Below are 20,917 nucleotides of genomic sequence, written 5' to 3' on the forward strand. Positions count from 1 at the left end.
ACATCCTTACATGAAAAAAGAAAAAGAAAGCACCGAGATAAGCAAAAGTCTCGGCTCCCAACTCCCGCCTTTTCCGTCCTGTTGCCGTATCCTGTAAATTAGGAGACTCTAAAAATATCCTAGCCACTTAGCTGTGAGGTTCCTAGGCGAAAGCAAGTCTCTTTTTCAGCCCAAGCACGATATTTCGACGATTAATACAATTCATGAAATAATATTTTGGGTTCTTGTCTTTCAAATAAATGACAAAACTTCCCATTTCTCGTTTCTCTCTCGCTTTCTCCCCTGCTAGAACTCCCGTTTCCCTTATTTCATCTCCCGTTAACCGTACCTCTCCCATATCCTCCTCCCTCCCCCCACTCCCGGAGAAAGATTCATTTGACTTATCAAGACGTTTTTTTTCATCATAAGAGCGATCTGGGACAGCAAAACTCCAAGTGAATTTTGGCTGCTGTCTTCCCTTGTGAACAATGATTAAGTATCAAGACAAAACTATGTGAAAATATTGAAACAATTTATTGCCATTTCTCTACCTAACATTTTCAGTCTTACAAGACAGCTTGTAACTGCCTTTAGCGAGTAAATAGCCACACGCTTTTTAATGTCACACAACATACAGTACTCCTTAGTTGCAACAAATTCAGAATTGAAATGACCTTTGTGAAAGATATTTCCGCTAAACTTAGCTCAACCTATCAGTTATACAGCTGAGACAAGTAATCTAAACTACATATAGCAATGATAGATATTGACAACTAAGATCACACAATCTACAACTATGTAATTAAGAAAACATAATGGTTTAGAACCCTTGAAATTTAAATTTTAAATAATGTAAGTTTTAAACAATGTAATGGAAATGTTACAGTCGAAACGGAAATTAAATATGGTAACTATAAAGGTAAATTTTTCAGATATCTCTATTCTGTGAGATTTTCTTACATGTAACCTGCTACAGACTAACAGCGACAAATAGTGCAAAATCATGTTCTAAACTTCACTGATAGCAATGAGGGAACTGATTCATATTACATCACAAGTGAGTGGATATATCTATTCAGAAATCTGAATGCGAGCGTTCCCGCAGTCAGTCAAAACTATCCTACCATCATTAAGAACTGCTGTAGAGAATGGGCTATCAAACTCTCCTATCCCGCTCCCTTTTGTTCCAAACTTTTTTACAAACTTTCCACTCAATTCAAACACCTGAACTCTGTGATTCTCTGCATCACAGACCATCAAGTGTCCTGCCTTGTTAACAGACAAGTAATGAGGTTCATTCAACTCCCCGTCCCCCTCCCCCTGCTTTCCAAATTGGTAAACAAACTTCCCATCGCTATCGTGCACTTTGATACAGTGTTCATACCTGTCTGATACTATAAGATGGTTGTCATGTTGCACACAGTGATAGGGAAAGGTGAAAGAACCCTCTCCGCCAATTTCAAGTCCAACAATAGCTTCACTTGTTCCTTTTCCTTGGGCGCTTGATTGATGCGCGCTAGTTTTGCTGATAAATGTTTTGAAAGCGCCGATTCCTTCAGTGACGCTTTTCGCCATTAATGAATCGTTTTCTACGAAAATGAATCGACGAAAGCCTTCAAGGTCGGAGTCCACTTGGTCTTCTCCATCGATGATATCTTCCTTAAACATTGTGTTCAATGACTTTTCTAACTGTACAATCTCAGCGCTTGGGCTTCGCCTTAAAAGTGTTTCCGTTGTTTCAATCCCTGTCTCGATAAGCTTTACTCGTTTGTCCACATCGCGCTGTTCACTTCGCAGACGTTCGTGAGATTCTTTTACTTGTTTGTCCACTTTGTTCGATATTTCCTTCTTCGATAACTGCCATCAAATGTTCAGCAAATCTGTGTACCTTTCGTTTGACGGCAGCAGCTTGTTTTTCAATGTGAATGCAGTTCTCGTCAAGTTCAGCGATTTTGTTTCTCTTCTGTTAGGCTTTTTGCTTCTGCAATTCAATCGCTCATTTCATTTGTAATTTGCGTTCATTTGCAGCTACCTCCAAAAGCATCTTGGCATGACCTTCATGATTTGTTAAAGCACAGGCGTTGCAAATGGCCACTTCACAGCCCTTGCAAAAGAACTTCAACTCTTCTTTTTCATGGTGTTTCTGTTGGCAAAATGCTGGTCGTTTTAACACTTCCTCGATGTCTTGTCTTTAAGCGCCAGCTCACGGTGTTCTTTCAGTATTTGCTCGAGTTCAGTGTTGTGCGTCGTAACACAGTCGTCAAACGAGAATGCATGACACTGGAAGCAGTACAAGCTCTGTACGCTTCTTTTGTCGCAGTTTCTTCATTTCACTCCAGTGGAATTACACTCTTTGATTGCCCACATATCTAGCGAACTGTTGATGCGAAAGTTGGTCGGCAAGTTCTCCAGGTTTCCACTGCTAGGGACTCGTGAAGCCAAAAACTCTGTAAACATGGCAACTGTTTTGGATCTGCGAATGTGGTCATGCACACAGAGCAGGATACTTCTCCATGAAGATTGTTGAACAAAGCTTTTATATCCATGATTAAAGGCGGAAAGACAAACTGGGTTTAGAGATCAAAATACCTCCAACAATGGGGCCTTGTGATATAAAGATACCGTACTTATCAAACCATTATTATTGACCAATCACCAGAGGTTCGACATCCTCTCTGATGTGACTCAATACACCGATTCCAGAAAAAAACCGGAAGTTGCACGCAAGCGAGGCTTAATAGCACTCGAGCTTTCAAAATGGCGGACGAAATGCTGGGGAAGAACGAAAAAATTTGAATGTATGTAGGTTAGAGCTACTTGTCTGGAGCAAATGTGGTAAAGAAAAGGAAAAGAGTTGGACAGAAGTGTTGTGCGGCTGCAAACTCTAATAATCGAAGCAAAAACCGACCTGATTTATCATTTCCACGACTGAGTTTCCTTCGGACAAGCTAGCCAGATAAACAAAGAAGAAAAAAGTGGGAAATACTTATGCAAAGGGGAGATGTCTATTTTACCTCGGTAGGAAATAATTGTTGTTTTTCCGAGCACTTCTTGCCAAGTGATTTTAAACTGAGTACACTTTTTGAAACTGGGAGCCGTACCCTCGGCTTTCCCTTGGGCAAAAGTTGATGAGGAATCTCTGTGTAGAGCGAAATATGTGATGCATCTGAGTCTGGCATATGAATACCCATCAGCTTCAATCAACTTAGGAATTAATCAGTTTTCATGCCTCTGAGGTAAACAAAAAAAGTTTCCCAAAAACAATGTTGAATGTGGAAGGACATTAGTGATTTAAATACAGCCATTGATGAAAAACATAAGGTGCAGAATAGACTGCAGAGAGATAACAGGTCAGACACCCAAGACCTGGACATCCAAAAGTGAACTTTACTCTGAATAAGTCTGACAACACATTTTAAGGCCTAGTAGGAATTTTCCTTAATGTCGTAGATTTGATAGACAGCTTGTACTGGCAAGCAGGAAGGTTATAATCTTCATCCATTCTATGCAACCAAGTAAATCAGAACTGACTATAATTTTAATAACAATTTTCTAAGGAAGACTGTTTTCCAACCATGAACCAGAACTGCAAATGTAAGAATACAAGCTGAAATGGCTATTAGGAAAATAAATTGATGGCATGTATTTGATGGTGTAACTCCACTAAGGTTGTGTAGAGTTGTTAATCAACCCTGGATAGTGAGCTATTTGCTTGTAAACTGGCAGAAAAAAGTCATCTGATGTTTATTTGTCATTTGGTAGTGACTTTAAACAGAGTACATGATATTGTTCATCAGTGGTAATTAAACATTTGGTGATTTCCACCGTACTGAAATTGTGCATTATGTGGCTTCATGTTCTATTTTCTGGCACAGGGTGTAACATAGAAGGACGCATGGTACAGCTGGTGTATAATTTTGCTAACAACATAAAAGTGCAATTGAATTTGACCTCATTGAGAATTTCCTACATTGTATGATCTTATAGATTCCCAATTGTTTTGAACTATTTTGAAATATTTATTCAAATATTCATCACCAGAGAAAAACTGGAAGTAGCTGAATTCTCTCATATTAGATGCTGGACAAACTTTTTGGACCTTTGATATACATTATTTATTCTGGCTTTAGCAATAATCACATCGTGTAAGGCCATCTCTAAGCATTAGGTAAGCCAATTCGTATATAATATATTTATCATAAATTGTTCAATATTCTTTAGCATCTCCTTCTACCATTCTATGTCCAAGGCATTTTGCTCATTAAAAATTTGCAGTTACTTTCAATTTATAGCCAGGACATTCCAAAGTCTGTTCACAACAAAGAGTAGTTGTTGTACATTGTACATCATAAACTGAAGTTCATATGACTCTTGTTTACTTTTAAACCAGTGTCAAACATTTTGCATATTGATTTTATAAGGCAATCTTTCAGGGTCTCACTATCCATGACAATGACATTCCTAGCTTAAATTATTTCATGGAGATTGCCCTTACTTGGGTCTGTAACCTCAGTCCAGCTGGGGGACCCTGGGGAGGTCCCCAAAATTTCCCTTTTCTCTTGAACAAAAAAAAAAAGCATTTTGTTACTTGCACCTTCGTCGATCCCTGTTGATGCATCATTTCAGTGTACTTGTTCATTACTAGTTGCTAGTTTTCTAGGCCATCTTTCATGGCATGTGACTGATAGTCTTTGTTACACTGTAGAACACGTCACTGATAATTTTATTGGTGATTTGACTGATGAATCAGCTTTGTGATTGCGTCCTACTCTGTAACGCAATGATGCTGTCACTGAACCGAACCCTTGCTTATACCATTCTTGGCGAGTAGATCGTGGTCTTGTTTGATACTCTGATTAGCATCTTTTGAAATTTTAAAGGATTTCCCTTTATTCTCTAACACCGATTGTTAATTTATGAAGAGAGATTGGATGTTCTCTAACTTGAGAAGACTGAAGTCGTCAGTGAAAAATGAATCAGCCGAAGGAAATTTTTTAAAGTGTTTTGTTGCAATATTCCCGATATCCGGCACAATTTTTAAATTTACTTCCGTATGTTCTTTCGAGCTCTTGCTGTAGCTTTAGTAAAGCATTCTTCGGGTCAGGGTCGAAAACTTTTACAATTTTCATTTCATCTAGATTCTTTTTCATAAACCGACCATGAACAAAGTTCTTTTAGGCAATAAAAATGGTGAGAACAGGATGTTTTTGCGCATATTGGAGATCGAGGCGATCGAAGGATGGAAAACATACCCGTCTAAAAGTTCCTTTATTTTGTCCCTTTGATTTATTCGGCGACTTTTAAGCCAGAATTTCGATTGGCTGAGTGTCAATTTTTCAATGTTCTTCGCTCACACTGACGCCGGGAATATCATCAGAAGAGAGATTGGCCTTTCTTCTTCGTTCGCCATGTTGCTTTAATTACCGCGAGGGCTATTAAGCCTCGTTTCGGTGCAACTTCCGGTTTTTTCTGGAATCGGTGTATTCTAAGAATTGTTTTTTGACCGCTGAGATTTCTAAGAATCTTGACCACAGTAGCGTGACGACAATGTGACCGAATGCGAAACTCTTAGACATTCAATAGTCTCTCGGTATCTCTCGCTAATTCTTCTTCTCTGGCTAGATCTCTTTCTGTCTCAGTTTGAGGACAATCACTGTTCCAAGGAAAATATCTCTAGAGGTGGAAGCTTGGGCTCTGCATTTTAACAATGTTTCCCGGAACGGGCGAACCGCCAACTAATACTCTTGCGGAAAGTCAACTTGAAATTTCAGTAGTTGCAGGAGACAAAAATGAGCCAGCCATAAAATTCAGCAAAAGGTAAGTGCTATTTTCTCTCTCTCTCTCTCTCTCTCTCTCTCTCTCTCTCTCTCTCTCTCTCTCTCTCTCTCTCTCTCTCTCTCTCTCTCTCTCTCTCTCTCTCTCTCTCTCTCTCTCTCTCTTTGTCGCATTCATTTGTGCTCCACCTTTCATCTTTTGCTTCAAGTCAAATTGGAATTATATAATCATCAACTGATTGAGATTAGTAGTGTCCATGGTGCGTTGCACGTGGCACCTCGCATCTTACGTTTGGCCATTAAAGTTCTTTTGATTATTAAATGCCCAGCTTTGATAAAGAATGAGAATAGCCAGGTTGATGCAAGACTTAATCAAGAAAAGCGAACAGGAATCAAGCCGAATATAATGCTGGGAAAGTTCGATTAGCTTGGTAGCGACTAGGACTTCAACGAAGATCAGTGTAATCCGACTTGCTTCGACTTGTTTGACAGTTGTTTCGACTGTTGTTGATTTCCGAGAAAAATTTTGCGTTTTAAAGCGTAAACACTGTTTTAATTTTCAATAATATTCAGAATATTTAACTAAACGAAATTTATACGCTTGCTCCAGGTAAAGCTGAAATCTAACGAGGCAGCAGTCAGAGTTCGCTATTTTGCCATGAAAGGATAATTCAAGATTTCCATACAGTCAAAGTGATTCTAACATTTACTCTCTTATAGGAACCCGCTTTAATTTGCTTTCAACGCTAGACTCTTGATTACTATTCAGTCGTCGCTTTGTTTTCAAATGTCATATCTAGAGCTATATCAATTATATTTTGCATACGCCATGAATATTTTAAAGTTCTGTAATAGGCGACGTTCGGTATATCAGTTTTCTAACATGGCTCCGAGGCTTTCAGGACAAACTTCTATATTTGGTGTTGGTTTCTTTGCATCTAAGTCTCTTTTGGGAATTAAGGGACAAAAGAAACTTAAAAAATTTACAATTTTGACCCGAAAGTCTCGGAGCCATGTTAGAATATTGGTATACCGAACGTGGCCTATTGTTGTCCCCGGGTAATTGTCACGGTCTATTGAAACACGCAAAAACATCAGGCACGCAACTTGATGAATGAATGAATGTTCTTAACAATACATTTGGTTAATCGAGTAGTTGCGTGTATAACTGGGATGATCAATCATATCATGCAAGTTTTATAATCCATATAATTACGCTAATCTGTTAACGGGCCTGATTCAAGTTTGTTTTGTCGTGACACCGGTTCGATACGAGGGTCGGTCGATTTTTTTTTTTTTCGGTCTATTTCTTTACTTCTTTCGAAAACCAAAACATCTACTTAAAAAAAAAAAAAAACCGTGCTGTCGAAGCTGCTAAAAGTAACCGTTTAAGTTTGCGTCGCGTCGAAATCCACCTTCGAAGGATTCGCTCCAAAAGATACCGCTTGGAAAACTGAGTTTTTGCATACGTTATTTCTCGAAAATGAAGCGCAAATCAACAAGAACAATTACGGAACGATGCTTTTCATGTCACAACAAGTCAGTCTGCCAAAAATAAGCTCCCATATCCTGCAAAAAATGAAAATCGGCCCAAAAAGCGATATAAGCCCTTTTTGCTCGAAATCCCTCAATTATGCTTCGTATTTTGAATTAGTATTGGTATTTAAATGCAAACTAAACTTAAGGAATGGTAAGCGTGCAGCGTGCAACTATCGCGTTATGGATGCACGCGGGAGGTTGCTAAGCACGAAAGAAGCGTAAGAGTCGCACTCGGCTATCGCCTCGTGCGACTCTCAATCTCGTCCGGCTTACATGAAGTGAAAAGCGCGAAAATGTTCAGTCAAAAATCTGACAAAGTGACACATTAAAACTTTTCTTGGATCGCGGCGAGTTAGTAGTTTCTAGGGCAAGCAAACAATTTCAAACTGCTCAGTTAACCCAAATATTAAGCTGGCAACGAACGAAAATTGCAGTCGGTAATAGCCTTTCTCAAAAAATTGGCTAAGCTTAAATTTGGATTAGTTTTCCGAAGAATTGAAAACAAGCTGCACATGGTTGAAGCTTCTGGTGGTTGAGCTCTCTGTCCTTCACGGCCTCTTCGGCAAAAGAAAAGAACACTGAATATGGAACCAGACATTTCTTAAAAGCGAGAGTGAAGAAGAAAACGAACAAACACCCCTGGCTTTGAGCTGTTTGAGATGCTCTTATTCAATAGCAGTTACGTTTTCCTTTCCACTGCGTTTTAAATTTGATGAGTTGCGCGTCTAAGGCTGAACTTGAACACACAAATGGCTTTTAAAAATGATCTGTCACTTTCGTTACTTGGTAAAATAAGCTTTAATGAACAGAAGACTGCGGGTTAAAGGAAACTGTCAGAAATGCTGGAAATATTAATGTAAGCATATATTTGTGCACGATGCAGTCTTTCCTTCGAGCGGCTGTTTCTTCAAGTCCTTCAGGTGTTCAATTCACGATCGCGTGACAACCATTCGAGCAAAATTAAAACCCGGGAGCTGAAATAATTCATCATAGGCTACCAATATTTGATAAAACTTCCTTTATTAAAGCTCAGAAAAACTATTACCTTTAACGTTTTTGGAACAGAAGGATTTCGTATGTAAGACTTCACAAACAGAGATTTGTTAAAGCTTTCTTGTTTCGTTCGCCTAAAGCATTTAAATAGCTTTCGATGCCAGAAAAGTTTTACAATGAAAGCTTGTGCTGAATTTATTGTCGTCAAATCGCTAGAAATTCTCTCTAAAATTCCCGCTATGCACTATTAACCTCGAAAGGTTGATACAGACCAGTTTGTTGTTTTTTGTGGTCCGTCTCCGAGTGCTGAGTCCCTTTGTTCAACCAGCCAATTCAACTCCACTAGTAAATTCGCAAATTTATTAGGTGGAGGTCCGGCAAGAAACTTAAGCTCGAAATTTAGTAGCTCACACTAATAATATTCCTCTTCTCCGGAAGAATTATTAGATTTTTCCATATTTTAGGAGAAGAAAAGTAGGAATTATGTTTTACAAAGCGTCAACATCGATGAAAAAAAATTGCCGAAAAAAAGTACAAATAAACAAACTCACGTAAGCGTGCAACCCACGGGCAAATGAATAGAGCGTATTAGCCAATCAGAGCGCGCGCTTCGTTAAGGCTATGTTATAAAAGATAATATATTTATACAAAACTGGAAAAATATGTATACACAGATAACTACTAGGTACTTACTAAATGTATAGAATAAAGGGAATGACAGGCAACGAAGAGATATTTAATCGTAAAACAGTTGATATAAAAGATATAGATAGATCACTAAGCTTTTTTTCACAGTTCTTTAAAAAAACATTTCTGAAAGCAGAATGCTCACCTAGGTGGTGATGACTAGTAATCTTTTGTAAATGCTTATGGGCTTTCTAGTTCCCCGGAGAATTTTTTAAACTTTGCCAAAAGGTGTATTTTATTAAACATGGTGACCATTAGACTTAAAGGTAAGAGCATTTTTGACAGGTAACACTGTTACCAGTGGAGGTGCAGTGGTCTCATGGTTAGTTTGCTCGCCTCGGGCTGTTCGAGTTCGGGTTTGGCACCAACTGATCTAGGGTGGCTGTATATCGATCCATTCATTGAAGCACAAACGCTGTAAAGTATTAACATACAGAGTCGCCAGTTCCAGTTATTTTACAGTTATTCACCTCCTTGACGATCAGATGTTTTATTTTCATCGTGGCTTGTGCACAGAATTGAAATGACCGAGTACAGAGAAGTTCGAATTCAATCACACCGACATAGGAGCAATATGCATATGCGAGCAATGAATTGTTCAAGCATTTTCTTTTATATCTTCACGTATCTATATCATCACCTATATTTTGTTTCGAGTTTAAGTCATCCTAAATTGCAAGTTTGTAAATTGCCAGTCAGTAAAACCAACCTAATGTTTCTCTTGTAGTTGTTGTTTGCTGATCCTTGGTGGGATATTCCTGATTGTCGTGATTGTGCTTGCTATAGTTCTTCCCGTCTATTTTCTTGTGATAAAAAAATCCGATCCATCATCTGGTGGACCCTACAAAAGACAGGCCGTCGCCACGGATACACCGCAATGCTCCCAAATCGGCAAGGACATTCTCAACGCCAACGGCTCGGCCGTGGATGCCGCCATCGCCGCCATGTTCTGCTTGGGAGTTGTAAGCATGCATTCGTCGGGGATAGGAGGAGGCGGAGTAATGCTGGTGTACAACCGAAGCCGCCAGGAAGCCAGTGTCATCGACTTCAGAGAAACCGCTCCAGCACTAGCAAAAAGGGACATGTTTAAGGGCAACGAGGAGAAAGCCCAAAAAGGTATTCTTTTCCGCTTTGTCTGCAACGACGACTTCTGAAAATATGAACAAAATAGTATAACGAGGTCCAGAAAAAGCCACGAGAATGGCCGAATGGTAGAATGGACTGGGTACTGGATTTAACTGATTTTGCAGCGGTCACACAAGAGCCCTGCATACTATTGTGACTAATCAATTGGCCCGCCTTCTGCCAGGTTGGGATTCAGTGTAGCAAATTTACAAGCTATTCGTTTGTTAATTTTGCGTGCCCGCAATCGGAACTGCACATTGTGTTAATGCCCCTCAGCTTTTAACACTGACTCGGACTGTCAACTGGCTAGTAATTCTCACATTTTGATGAAACATTTTTGGGTTCTTTGGACTAAAGATGACCGTTTAAATTTTTAAAACCTCGACTAATTTAAGCAAATACTGCAAAGACTATCTTAACTTCTTCTTAGGTGGTCTGTCCATTGCCGTGCCTGGCGAGGTACGCGGTCAACACGAAGCCTGGAAACGATATGGCTGGTTGCCATGGAAACAACTCGTTCAACCTGCCATCGATTTGGCCAGAAATGGATTTGAAATAACAAAAGCTGTGGACGATGCTCTGAAAACGACAAAAGGAATCGAACAGGACATCAGAAATGATCCAGGATTGAGGTCAGTTCATATCACCTGCTAACTCAATTACAAGCAGTAGAGGATAAAGCGTAAGAGTGTTAATGCCCAGTGTAGCCCTTATTCCTGAGGTAATCCTTCTCAAGTTATTTTTAACTGTGTTATCTAGTGCACGCACGGATCATTGCAATGTTACCACCCGCTTGCTGCGTTTTCGGAAAAAATTCATGTAAAGCTGCTAGGGCTGTCCCGGCACGTGAACAAAATACGCGTCACTGGATGGATTGATTCTAGGATTTCCAAAACCGGGAGCTGGTGATCTAAAAATAAATTGACAAGGATTACTTGAGAAATAAAGCCTATAAAGGGGAGTATCTATTTTCCCTTCATCTTCTCTTGGTTACAAGATGGTCTAATGCAAATCTAAACATACTCTTAGTAAATTTCATGCATGAGGGATGTCACATGTGTAAAAGTTCTGAATCTTACTTCGTTCTCTCTGGTCTGGTAATGCCACGATACTGAGTTGTTGTTTTCAATATGTTTTCAGCGAACTGTTTCTGGATAAAAACAAAAAGCTTCGTGAAAGAGGAGATAAAATCAAGAACGAAAAGTATGCAAAGACCCTGGAACAAGTGCAAAACAATCCCGAATCGTTTTACAGTGGACAGTTGGCCAATGATATCGCGAAAGATATGAGAATAATCAATGGGGCCGTGACTCTGGAAGATCTGAGGAAATACAAGTCGATCAGCAGAACGCCATATAAGGGTGAACTCTCGGGCATGAATATGTACCTCACCCCGCCCCCCACAAGCGGTGCCGTTTTAGCGCTAATCTTGAACATTTTAAAAGGTGGGTGTTGTTCTTCAAAGTTTTTTTTGTCCTTATTTTATTCTCTGTCACCTGAGTTGGAAGAGGTCATCAACATCAAACATTCTTGAAAAGATATATATGACAGAAAATATCTTGATCCTTGCTTAATTTAAATTAACAAATCGACGTCAGTGTTTCATGCGTCTGTCCTGTTATTGATCATGAATTTCGTCTTAACATTTTCAAAGTAGCTGTGGATCTACGAGGCGATAGCCGAGTGGATCCGCGGTGCTTTTTGACAAAAGCAAATAGCCAAATTGTCCGGTTTCGCTCGTTAATGCATCGTATAAATTATAAATTCATGTGTCTGTCCGCTTATAGAGCGTTTTCACATGACGTCATGGCAGCCATATCGGTGTTCCAAAACAATGAAACGGCGGCCATGTCGGTGTACCAAACAATCCTGTGGGAGTTGAACTCTTTTCTTATGTAAACTTTTTCTTTTGTTCTAAATAAATTTGCATGGCTGTTGCCCACGTGAGTGAAAACGCTCTATTGAGAATGAAACTTAGCCAATGAGCGCGCGAGAGTTTTTGCAGTTATCGTAAAAAGTCACCTGGAACCAAATAGTAAAACACTCCTGTGGCAACCTAGTGTTTCCTTAAACTGCAAAGCATAGAAACAAATTCTTGGGTGCTCTAAAATAGAAGAAAAAACCTAATGTAACTAAGGGTTAAGAGCGGAGTAAGGATTCTTTACCAAAACGTTAAAGTTATTTGATGACAAACATTTGACATTTCAGGATACAATCTGACGTCACCATTCAGTAATGACGTGAACGCCTCAGTGCTGACGTATCACCGCATCATTGAAGCTTTTAAGTTCAGTTATGCATGGCGCAGTCGGCTTGGAGATCCAGACTTTAATTCACAAATAGAAAAGGTGAGTTAAAATGAAACAGGGAACAAGAATAGCTTAGTCTGCATGACTTTGAGTAGCATGTGTCACTAAATGGTCAAGCCCCACTCTCCGCTCAACACATATCCGACTTTTGATCAGAATAAAATCCGTATTTACCTCGCATTTCGCATGTTCATAGTGTATAGTTATGGGTGGGCAGAAAACAGCTAATCAGAGACACTATACTTAATCTGGGCAGAGTGAGATCTTCATGATCAAATCATTAACAAGACAATCTAAGATCGTAAGTCGCGCTGTAGCTAGATGCACTACTAGCTACGAGTGTTGATCATTTGCGGTGCGCAGCGATTCTAAAAATAGCATGTACTGATGCATGTCTCAAAGAAATATCATTAAACCGTAATCATCACGAAAACATCGCTTATTTTAACTGACCGATAGATGAAAGTGAAAGCTACGGTAATCGTAGTGAAGTTGATTTGAATTGTGACGTCACTTATGTGTTTGAGGAGATTGGGGTCACTGTCTTCTTCTCTCACCCTGTTCACTGCGGTTATTTCATATGTACACAGTCTGCACTTCTCTGAGTTCAAAATAATATTGTCACCAAGTGAGTGTTTATAGATCTTTATAATAGCCTGGAAACCTGTATACATATACAAAGATAGATATTTGCCCAAAAACTCTCTGCAACTCGACGACTTTCGATTCAGTGTTGACCGTGTAGAATGCCGTTTCTTTCTCATCTTTTGTACAAACTTGACACTGTCATTATTGCTCCTAATTCACGCGATCAAAATTAAAAATCGTAACCATTTAATAAATTAAGTCAAGAATCTGGGATATGATAGACGATTGATAGATAAACATCCTCGCCGAGAGATAAGACTTCTGTAGTTTTTCATTCGCGCGTTATCGGGAAAAATATTTATTGAGCTTTGGCGGCCGTAAATTTACAGAAACATCTGTCATTGAGTTTTGCAATTGAAACAAAAAGTTATTACTCCAGAGTTCTGACACGTTGAAATTTTGTACTTCTTCTAGGGCAAGAATTGTTCAGTTAGCAGGAACTTAAGCGATAACTCATCGTTTGACCTACGCGACAGCCCTCTCGGGGCGCCATTTGATGTCACGCAACGCAAAAGCTTCGAAAATCAAACTTGCCCTATTACAAAACGAAGAATCTTGTCGAGCTAAAACGTTGTGAAACGTCAAGTTCCTAAAGGATCTTATATCTGATAAAACTAAAACCTCCGAAGAAAAGGTAATTTTTTTAAAAATATGACTGCATCGCATGAAAACCAAGAATACATCACCACGTTATTTGATACCACACAAACACTCGACAACACTAATGGAAAAATAACAGCTGATAATGCACTCTGTTTGAGCAAAAACAAAATAAATGTAGTGATCATGACAGAGGTCACATAAATATGACCATTCCGTTTCTCTTCACCTTGATGAAAGCCACTTTTTGCAGTCAAACATGGCGTCTTTGTTATAGTTTCCTTAGTTTTATCACGATACACCTTGTCTTTATCAGAGCCCCTCCCAGGGGTTTTAGGGAACAAGGGAACTGGAGCATTTATTTTCAGGGAACAGGGGATATGTTCAGTTTATTTTCAGGGAACAAGGGAACTCTTGAGTAGATTTTTGGGAACAAGGGAACACCGATCTATTTTCAATAATATGTTCTTTTTTTTTAACTTTCCGAACCCCTAAAATATAAAATCTATTACGTACTTGAGTGTCATGCGAGATTATTTCGAAATGATTATTATTACGAGCTTCGCAAGGCATCTTGGGAATGCTTGTTTCCCCCAGGCAGTCGAGAGACTAGCGCAAGTTTACTCCTTTGACAAAAAGTGTGTTGATGCGGTTATGAGCCTTATTGGTACCACAGCTGTGACACAAGACCCTTAAGGAACTGTTTCATCTGTTGTCATGGAAGATGAAAGAAGGATCCTGAAGTCTCTGCGTAACATCAAGGACCTGCTGGACCGTTTTAATCCAAGCCTTACCACCAAGTTTAGTATCAAAAGTCTTCTAACGCTTGTCGTCGAAAACACATTTTCAGAAATGAGAAGTGGTGCCACTGACATGCCCCTACAGCTTGAATTCGATTACAGATTCAGCAGGGCAATCAAGGAACGGTTGAAGAGGCAATGTTTTACACCATTTGCTTACTTCACAGCTCCGAAGTCCTATTACCCACAGGTTTTCACCACCACACATTACAAGGATTTACCCAAGTTATGCCCTCCAAAGGCACACAAACTATCTGAGAAGCAAGTGAGTGAAATGAGGAACTGGAGAACAATGTATGGTCAGAGTGTCCCCCAGAAAACAGTGCGAAACATAACAACAAAGGACAATCCAGGAACTCTGCCCATAAATCTGTATGCAACTGACTCTCCGACTGTACAGCCCCTAGATTTCACAGTGCTGAGTGAAGCAGCAGCAGTCCCAGTGCCGCATAGGGAAACAACAGAGACTTTTTATAAACAAAGCCAGATTGTCTGTGTTAAAGCTGATTCCAGTGATACTCGTCAGTTGTTCATAATGGCCTGTCTGCAAGAGAATGTGAGTGTTGGCATGAAGAGGGTGAAAGCCAAAGTGTTCATTCAAGATTCTTTCAATCCAGTGCTTTTCACGGAAGATGAAGAGAGATATGTCGATGTAAGCAACATTGTTTGTGCCCTAACTTGCTATAACTACCGTGAAGATATCCTAGAGCTTGAAGAAGGTGATGTTATCCTTCTCCTTGATGTGCTTCACCATACCAATGAAGTCGTGACTGTCGCAGAGGCAGCTGAGACAGTTGAGATGACAGAAACTGCAGCCAATGAAGTACAGCATGAGCGGATCTTAAGGAGAAGAAAGGGACGGTTCGAAAGCGATTTTTTCTACTATGAATAGAAAAGTAAAACAAGCAAACAAATATGCGGAACAATGATAAACATTTTTGGGGATCAAGGGAACGGTGCAAAAATTTTTCGGGATCAAAGGATTATGAGCTAAAACATATTTGGGAACAAGGGGTTTTATTAATGGGGAACAAGGGATAAAATCCAAAAATATCAAGGGATCATGGGAACATGTACCCCCCTGGGAGGGGCTCTTATCAGCACTTAAAACTTTCGTAAATTCTGAAGTATCACTCTGTCCACATTTTCTGTTCATTGATAACTCATATAAGTCATTTGATTTCTGGTTCAGTTGGTTCTAGTAAGACCTTCGCTAAATCATTCGATTCTCTCGCTATTTTGAGTTCGCGGAACGACCCGTTTCGAGATATACGCTCATTGACTACGCCATCTTTTAGAGTGGATCTACCGCAAACGGTGAGCGGGTCTGTGTGTTCGAACGTAGAAAAAATGGCGCCATCTGTTAACATATTCGTCATAAATTTTTTCCTTCCCGCATCGGCTCCGACATCGTGAAAAGAAAGTTGAGGCTTTACGACGAGTCTGCAGTATTGCCCATTGCACGTGACTGAGCTTTGATGCAAAATACGAGGGTAAACTTATAGTCGGTTCGCCCAACTAATTAATCGTTAATTTCAGAAACTGAGATTAAACGGTCGGTTTGTTTAAGCACAACGTCGATTTCTATGCGTACGAAATTATTGAAACAACTGATAAGCCCGCGCACACGACGACAATGAAAGTGTGAGTGCACCATGCGAACAAAAGAAAGTGGTCATGATGTAGCTTATGATGACAATTTCAATCGTATTTTATTTCTTAATTTACACTTTACAGCTGGACTTGCCCTCGGATAGCTAGTGCTAGTCTAGGCGGGCCAGTCTATCAAGATATGGTTACAAATGTTTTTTATTAGTAAATAGGAAAATAGAAAGTTAGGAAAAATGTGAATAAAAGAAAAAGGTGGAAAAAGAATGAGAAAAGAAGTGTGGGGTCGTCAGATTTATGAAAATTTTTTTTTTTTACTACCACTGATATTTTAATTTACAAATAATCTGGTGAACCTCAATGAAGGAATCTTCGTCTTCGAGAACACTTAGAAGTTGGTTTTTAATTCTGAGTTTGAATGATTTCTTTTGGTAGTTCTCCCAGGGAGCTTGGCATCGCATTCCTTAGTTTGCCGCCAATTCTTAAAAACGCGGGTTTTTTTTTATTTCAAGTTTTGAGGGTTTTATGTAAAAACCTATCGGAAGTAGAAGAGCGTGTGCTGCTGTAAAAATGGACACTGGACGGTTTCGTATATAAATTACGTATATTAATTGGAGCAGAAGCAGTGCTAAAGTCGTGCATCAATTCAGATAAAGTTTTGTAGTATAAAAAGTTTAAAGGCAAAAACTTAGCGTTAATCGTAACAGTGGAACGAGTAAACCACCTCAAAGAAATCTCGATCTCATAATCTAATTTTTCGTAGTAGATGGCTGCCTAATCAATCAAGTTGCAAGACTGTGAATAGTCTTCCAGCGAATTATTCGAACGAGTCACAGAAACATGTTCTTCAGTCTATCAGAGAGTGGCGTTTTTCCAAGAATACTTTCTTAAAGTCTGCACAACGTTTCACCACAGGTTGCTAGAAAGATGTTAAGTCAAGAAACAGGCGACCGGTTACGTCACAAAATACGGGATAGCATGACGTTCAAGGATGTGAAATATTACGCGCAATCATTCTCAGACGCTGATTACGGTACAACGCACGTGGCTGTTTTGGCGCCAAATGGTGACGCGGTTTCCGTGACATCTACAATCAACAGGAGGTAGGTTTAGAACTTCTCGCGAGTTATTAATTAACTCTTTTTGTCTTTGATGGTTGAGTAAATTTTCCTTTCGACCCTCACTTAGAACCTTGCAATCACGTTTAGCCAGAGGTGCATTATAGTGTCGTTTGGCCGAATGCTTGTAGGAGCACTAAAAAAATTATCAAATCTTTATTTGTTAGCCTTTAACTTAACGAGAGTTTTGCAAACGTTGTGATATAAGCATGACGTCATCACTTACATCGAGTTGACAAGCACCCTCTCTGATGACATTCACAGGCTCGATCATGATTCTCAAATTTGAGATGTTTCTTGATAGATTTGGATCCAGATATCGATCTAACGTCACCGGAATCATCTACAACGACCAGATGGACGATTTTGACATTCCCGGTCACAACAAAGTGGACGGTATTTCTCCATCTCCTTTTAACTTTCCCGAGCCAAACTAGCGACCTTTCTCGTCCATATCTCCCGCCATTTTGACAAACGACGACGGCAGAGTTCAGCTTGTTATCGGCGCCTCAGGCGGGAAAAGAATCACCACCGCCGTGTCACTGGTATGTTTAATGGCATCATATTTCGAACAAGAGAAAATGAAGGGTACGAGAGTTCATCCGCCACACAGGACTTATTTCCAAGTTTATCACTCTCATGTTATTTTTTAGCCTGCGAACGCAGACGTATTTCCGGCTGTCGCTTGTCTCCGCCGAAAAGAACGTCTTCGAACCCGAGCCAGGAAACGATTTCTGTAACGTAGGAATTCTAATAAGCCAATCACAGTTTAGCTCAAATAGCCCCAGAACTACGGCGCGAGGTATTCGCTGCGAGGAGCACTCGAGTTTCATTTTACCATGGAATCTGATTGGCCTAAGAGAAAACAAAAGTCATTACGTCACAGAAATCGTTTCCTGGCGCGGGTTCGCAGACGTTATTTTCGGCGGAGACAAGGGGCAGCCGGAAATAAGTCTGCGTTCGCAGGCTAGTTATTTTTAGATCAACTCTGATTTTTCAAATCGCAGAAGCGTCCAGGGATAGCTAATCATGTGACACGAATTTTCGCACGTGGATAGCCCGGCTGAGCGACATAATAACACGGTTATACACTTAATTTCATCCTCCAAGAAAATATTTGCGCAACACTCGCCGTAACATTATACGCGGGTGTACTGAGCTGGGTACCATCTCTAAAATTAACTTGCCTGCTGGGATTACCTTTACAATAAAACTTTAATGGGAAATAACTCTCTTACTTTATCCTCTCTTGATTTCAAACCCATAATTCTTAAGATATAAGAACAAATGCTCTAAATTACAAATGTGATTGGTGTTTTACCTCTACCGTTATAATGTAGATACAACCCTACGCGCGCTCTGATTGGTCAAAAACCCATGTTTTATCAGAGTATAAAACATAGAAAAAGCGTGTTTTATTGTTTTGCGCGTGTTAAGTCTATATCATAAAGAAAATGAACTCCGGACATTTGAGAACACTCGAGAAATCTTACTCGCGTTCTCAAATGCCCGTCGTGTTTTATCACAGTGTAATACACGGCTTAGGCTTCTTTATTCATTAATGAAATCGTCGTTATAAGGCTCGGGCTAATGTATGTTCGTATACCGAAGTCTCTCAGCCTGGGTTTAGGTTCTCTGTCTGTGTTCAGCGGATAACAGTTTTGTTCACATGCGCAGGTGTTAATGAACAAGTTATGGTTTGAACAATCCTTATCTGACGCGGTGGACAAGCCTCGACTGCATACTCAACTGGTGCCCAATCAGGATGTATCGTATGAAAAAATACCTTTTGATACTTCTGGGAAATACCGCATGTCACGCGAAATATTGGAAGGTTTGAAAAAACGCGGGCACAACGTAACTGGCGTGGAATTGTTTGCTGTGGTGCAGGCAGTATTCCGAGACCCTGAAAAGGGAATATTCGCCAAATCAGACCCGAGGAAACATGGCGCGCCCGCGGGACAATAGAACGATTGTCCCGATGCCGATCCCGAAAACTCTGGTAGTATGATTCCATTCACACTAGTATTGAAGAGTGACCAAAACACTATATTAGCTAGCGAATTTCGAGTTACAGCGTTTGATACGTGAAACGTGTACTGGAAACTTAAAAGTCATCATCAAAAAGAATTATTAGCCCTAGAAACCGGCTAGATTAAGCATCTTGTTATTCCCAGCTTAGGGCCAGTTTGTAACTCTTTCCAACCTATACAAAATGTTTGAATATGGAAATAATTTCTTGTAGTTAATGAACGATATTAACTCATGATTCCGTGATCAATGAAAGACATTCATACTGTGCATTTCTGCCCTTCTCTTTGCTTTTCATATCGACTCCATTTGTTACAATATCTTCATTTAATCTCGTTCCTAGTTCCTTTGAGATGGGTTTTGCCCGCAAGAGGCCTGTGAACGGGATTATGGTTTACTTTCCTCGACTCTGCTTGGGACTGATAGATGTCTTTGCTTAGAAATGAGAATGTACATGCTGTAGATAGAATAAATAGAATGTTATCAGAAGTGTTTCCTGTAAGTGTTGGTTTCAACTAAAACTTCAATATATGCAAGAGAAAAACATGCACAACACATCTTTACATTGAAAAATATGACAAAACTTAAGAACAGCTTCGCCTAAATATCAACTAGATTTGGAAATAGCGAAAAAATCGAATTTCTTCAAACTCGCCCACAATGAAGCCCCACGGGCACTAGTTACAAAAATATTGTTTTGAGTTCGATAAATCAAAAAGTATTTTTTTCCTCAATTTTTTCGTTTCGATGCCCCAAATTGGCCAAACTCCATCGAAAACGAGCGGCATATTCAGAGGCTCGTAAACTAAAAGTAAAAATCTTCATTACAAACTGATTGTACGTCGTATTTGTACTTCCTTTCTTGTCTATTTAGAGCTAAATAGATTGTGATTTGATTAGAACTTAAATATTTGACGAATTTTCTAAATTAACGGCCCAAGACAGCTTTACAAGAGGTCTTCATTTAGCCTATTTTCAAATACTAAAAAGGCGTTCTGTTACACGGCTTTTCCCAAAATGACTAGTTTGGTCTGAAAGAGCATTGTTTCTTCTTCAAATTAGTGAAATAAAATTTTTGGGTAAATAAAATCGCGAGCGCTGAGATAGCGAACTAAATGCAGCACTTCTTCCTGAAAACGTGACCTTTGACCGGAGCGTAACGAAACCGATTACTGCAAGAAAACCCGGAAGAAAAGCAAACGCTTCGTTATTTCTAAACAATTTCTAGTGATATCTCTCCGAAACCATGATTGCAAGAAACTATTTCCAGATATGAAATCTTACAGGGTCAAAGAAGGAGCTAAACGGCGCATTTTGACACAATAACTTTGTTTGCTGAGAATTGAAGTCAATGACCGTTAACGAATTCCAGTGAAATTTGCAAACTTGAAGTATGTTAGCCGATACTTACCTGAATATTTATATTTATGGAAGAGTCGTCTTCTAGGATTAACCTTCAAAAGAAGCTGGACCCAGATTTGGAAACCTCTAAAAGAAGAAATGTTTAAAATTCCGTGACCTACCCGATGCTATAAATTCCATGCACATGCCAACCGCATGTTTGTCGTAAAACCAACTGAACTCCACTGACAGTTTCCATGGGCAACCCCAAAATAAACAATTCCCAAAAATGTAAAGTGAAATTGGCTGTCTTCATGAACAGTTAGAAGCTAGAGTCAAGTTCCATTACCTTTAAAAAGTGCTTG

At 39.6% G+C, this 20,917-nt stretch overlaps 1 protein-coding gene and 1 pseudogene across 1 annotated transcript; one reads left to right on the forward strand and one right to left on the reverse strand.

Annotated features, from left to right (window-relative positions):
• Positions 1–494: 494 nt before the first annotated feature.
• Positions 495–2,714, reverse strand: LOC149097080 (E3 ubiquitin-protein ligase TRIM71-like; annotated as a pseudogene).
• Positions 2,715–5,484: 2,770 nt separating this feature from the next.
• On the forward strand, positions 5,485–19,700 carry LOC110048400 (glutathione hydrolase 1 proenzyme-like). The gene is made up of 8 exons (XM_089279384.1): positions 5,485–5,796; positions 9,700–10,088; positions 10,528–10,729; positions 11,238–11,542; positions 12,306–12,445; positions 16,978–17,165; positions 17,485–17,725; positions 18,858–19,700. Exons 1-7 carry the CDS (start codon positions 5,687–5,689, stop codon positions 17,615–17,617), a joined length of 1,467 nt encoding a protein of 488 aa, XP_089135510.1. The 5' UTR covers positions 5,485–5,686; the 3' UTR covers positions 17,618–17,725; positions 18,858–19,700.
• Positions 19,701–20,917: the final 1,217 nt, after the last annotated feature.

The sequence above is a fragment of the Orbicella faveolata genome, unplaced genomic scaffold (genome assembly GCF_042242905.1).
Source record: "Orbicella faveolata isolate gen_17 unplaced genomic scaffold, um_ofav_v1 contig_47, whole genome shotgun sequence".
NCBI lineage: Eukaryota > Metazoa > Cnidaria > Anthozoa > Scleractinia > Merulinidae > Orbicella > Orbicella faveolata.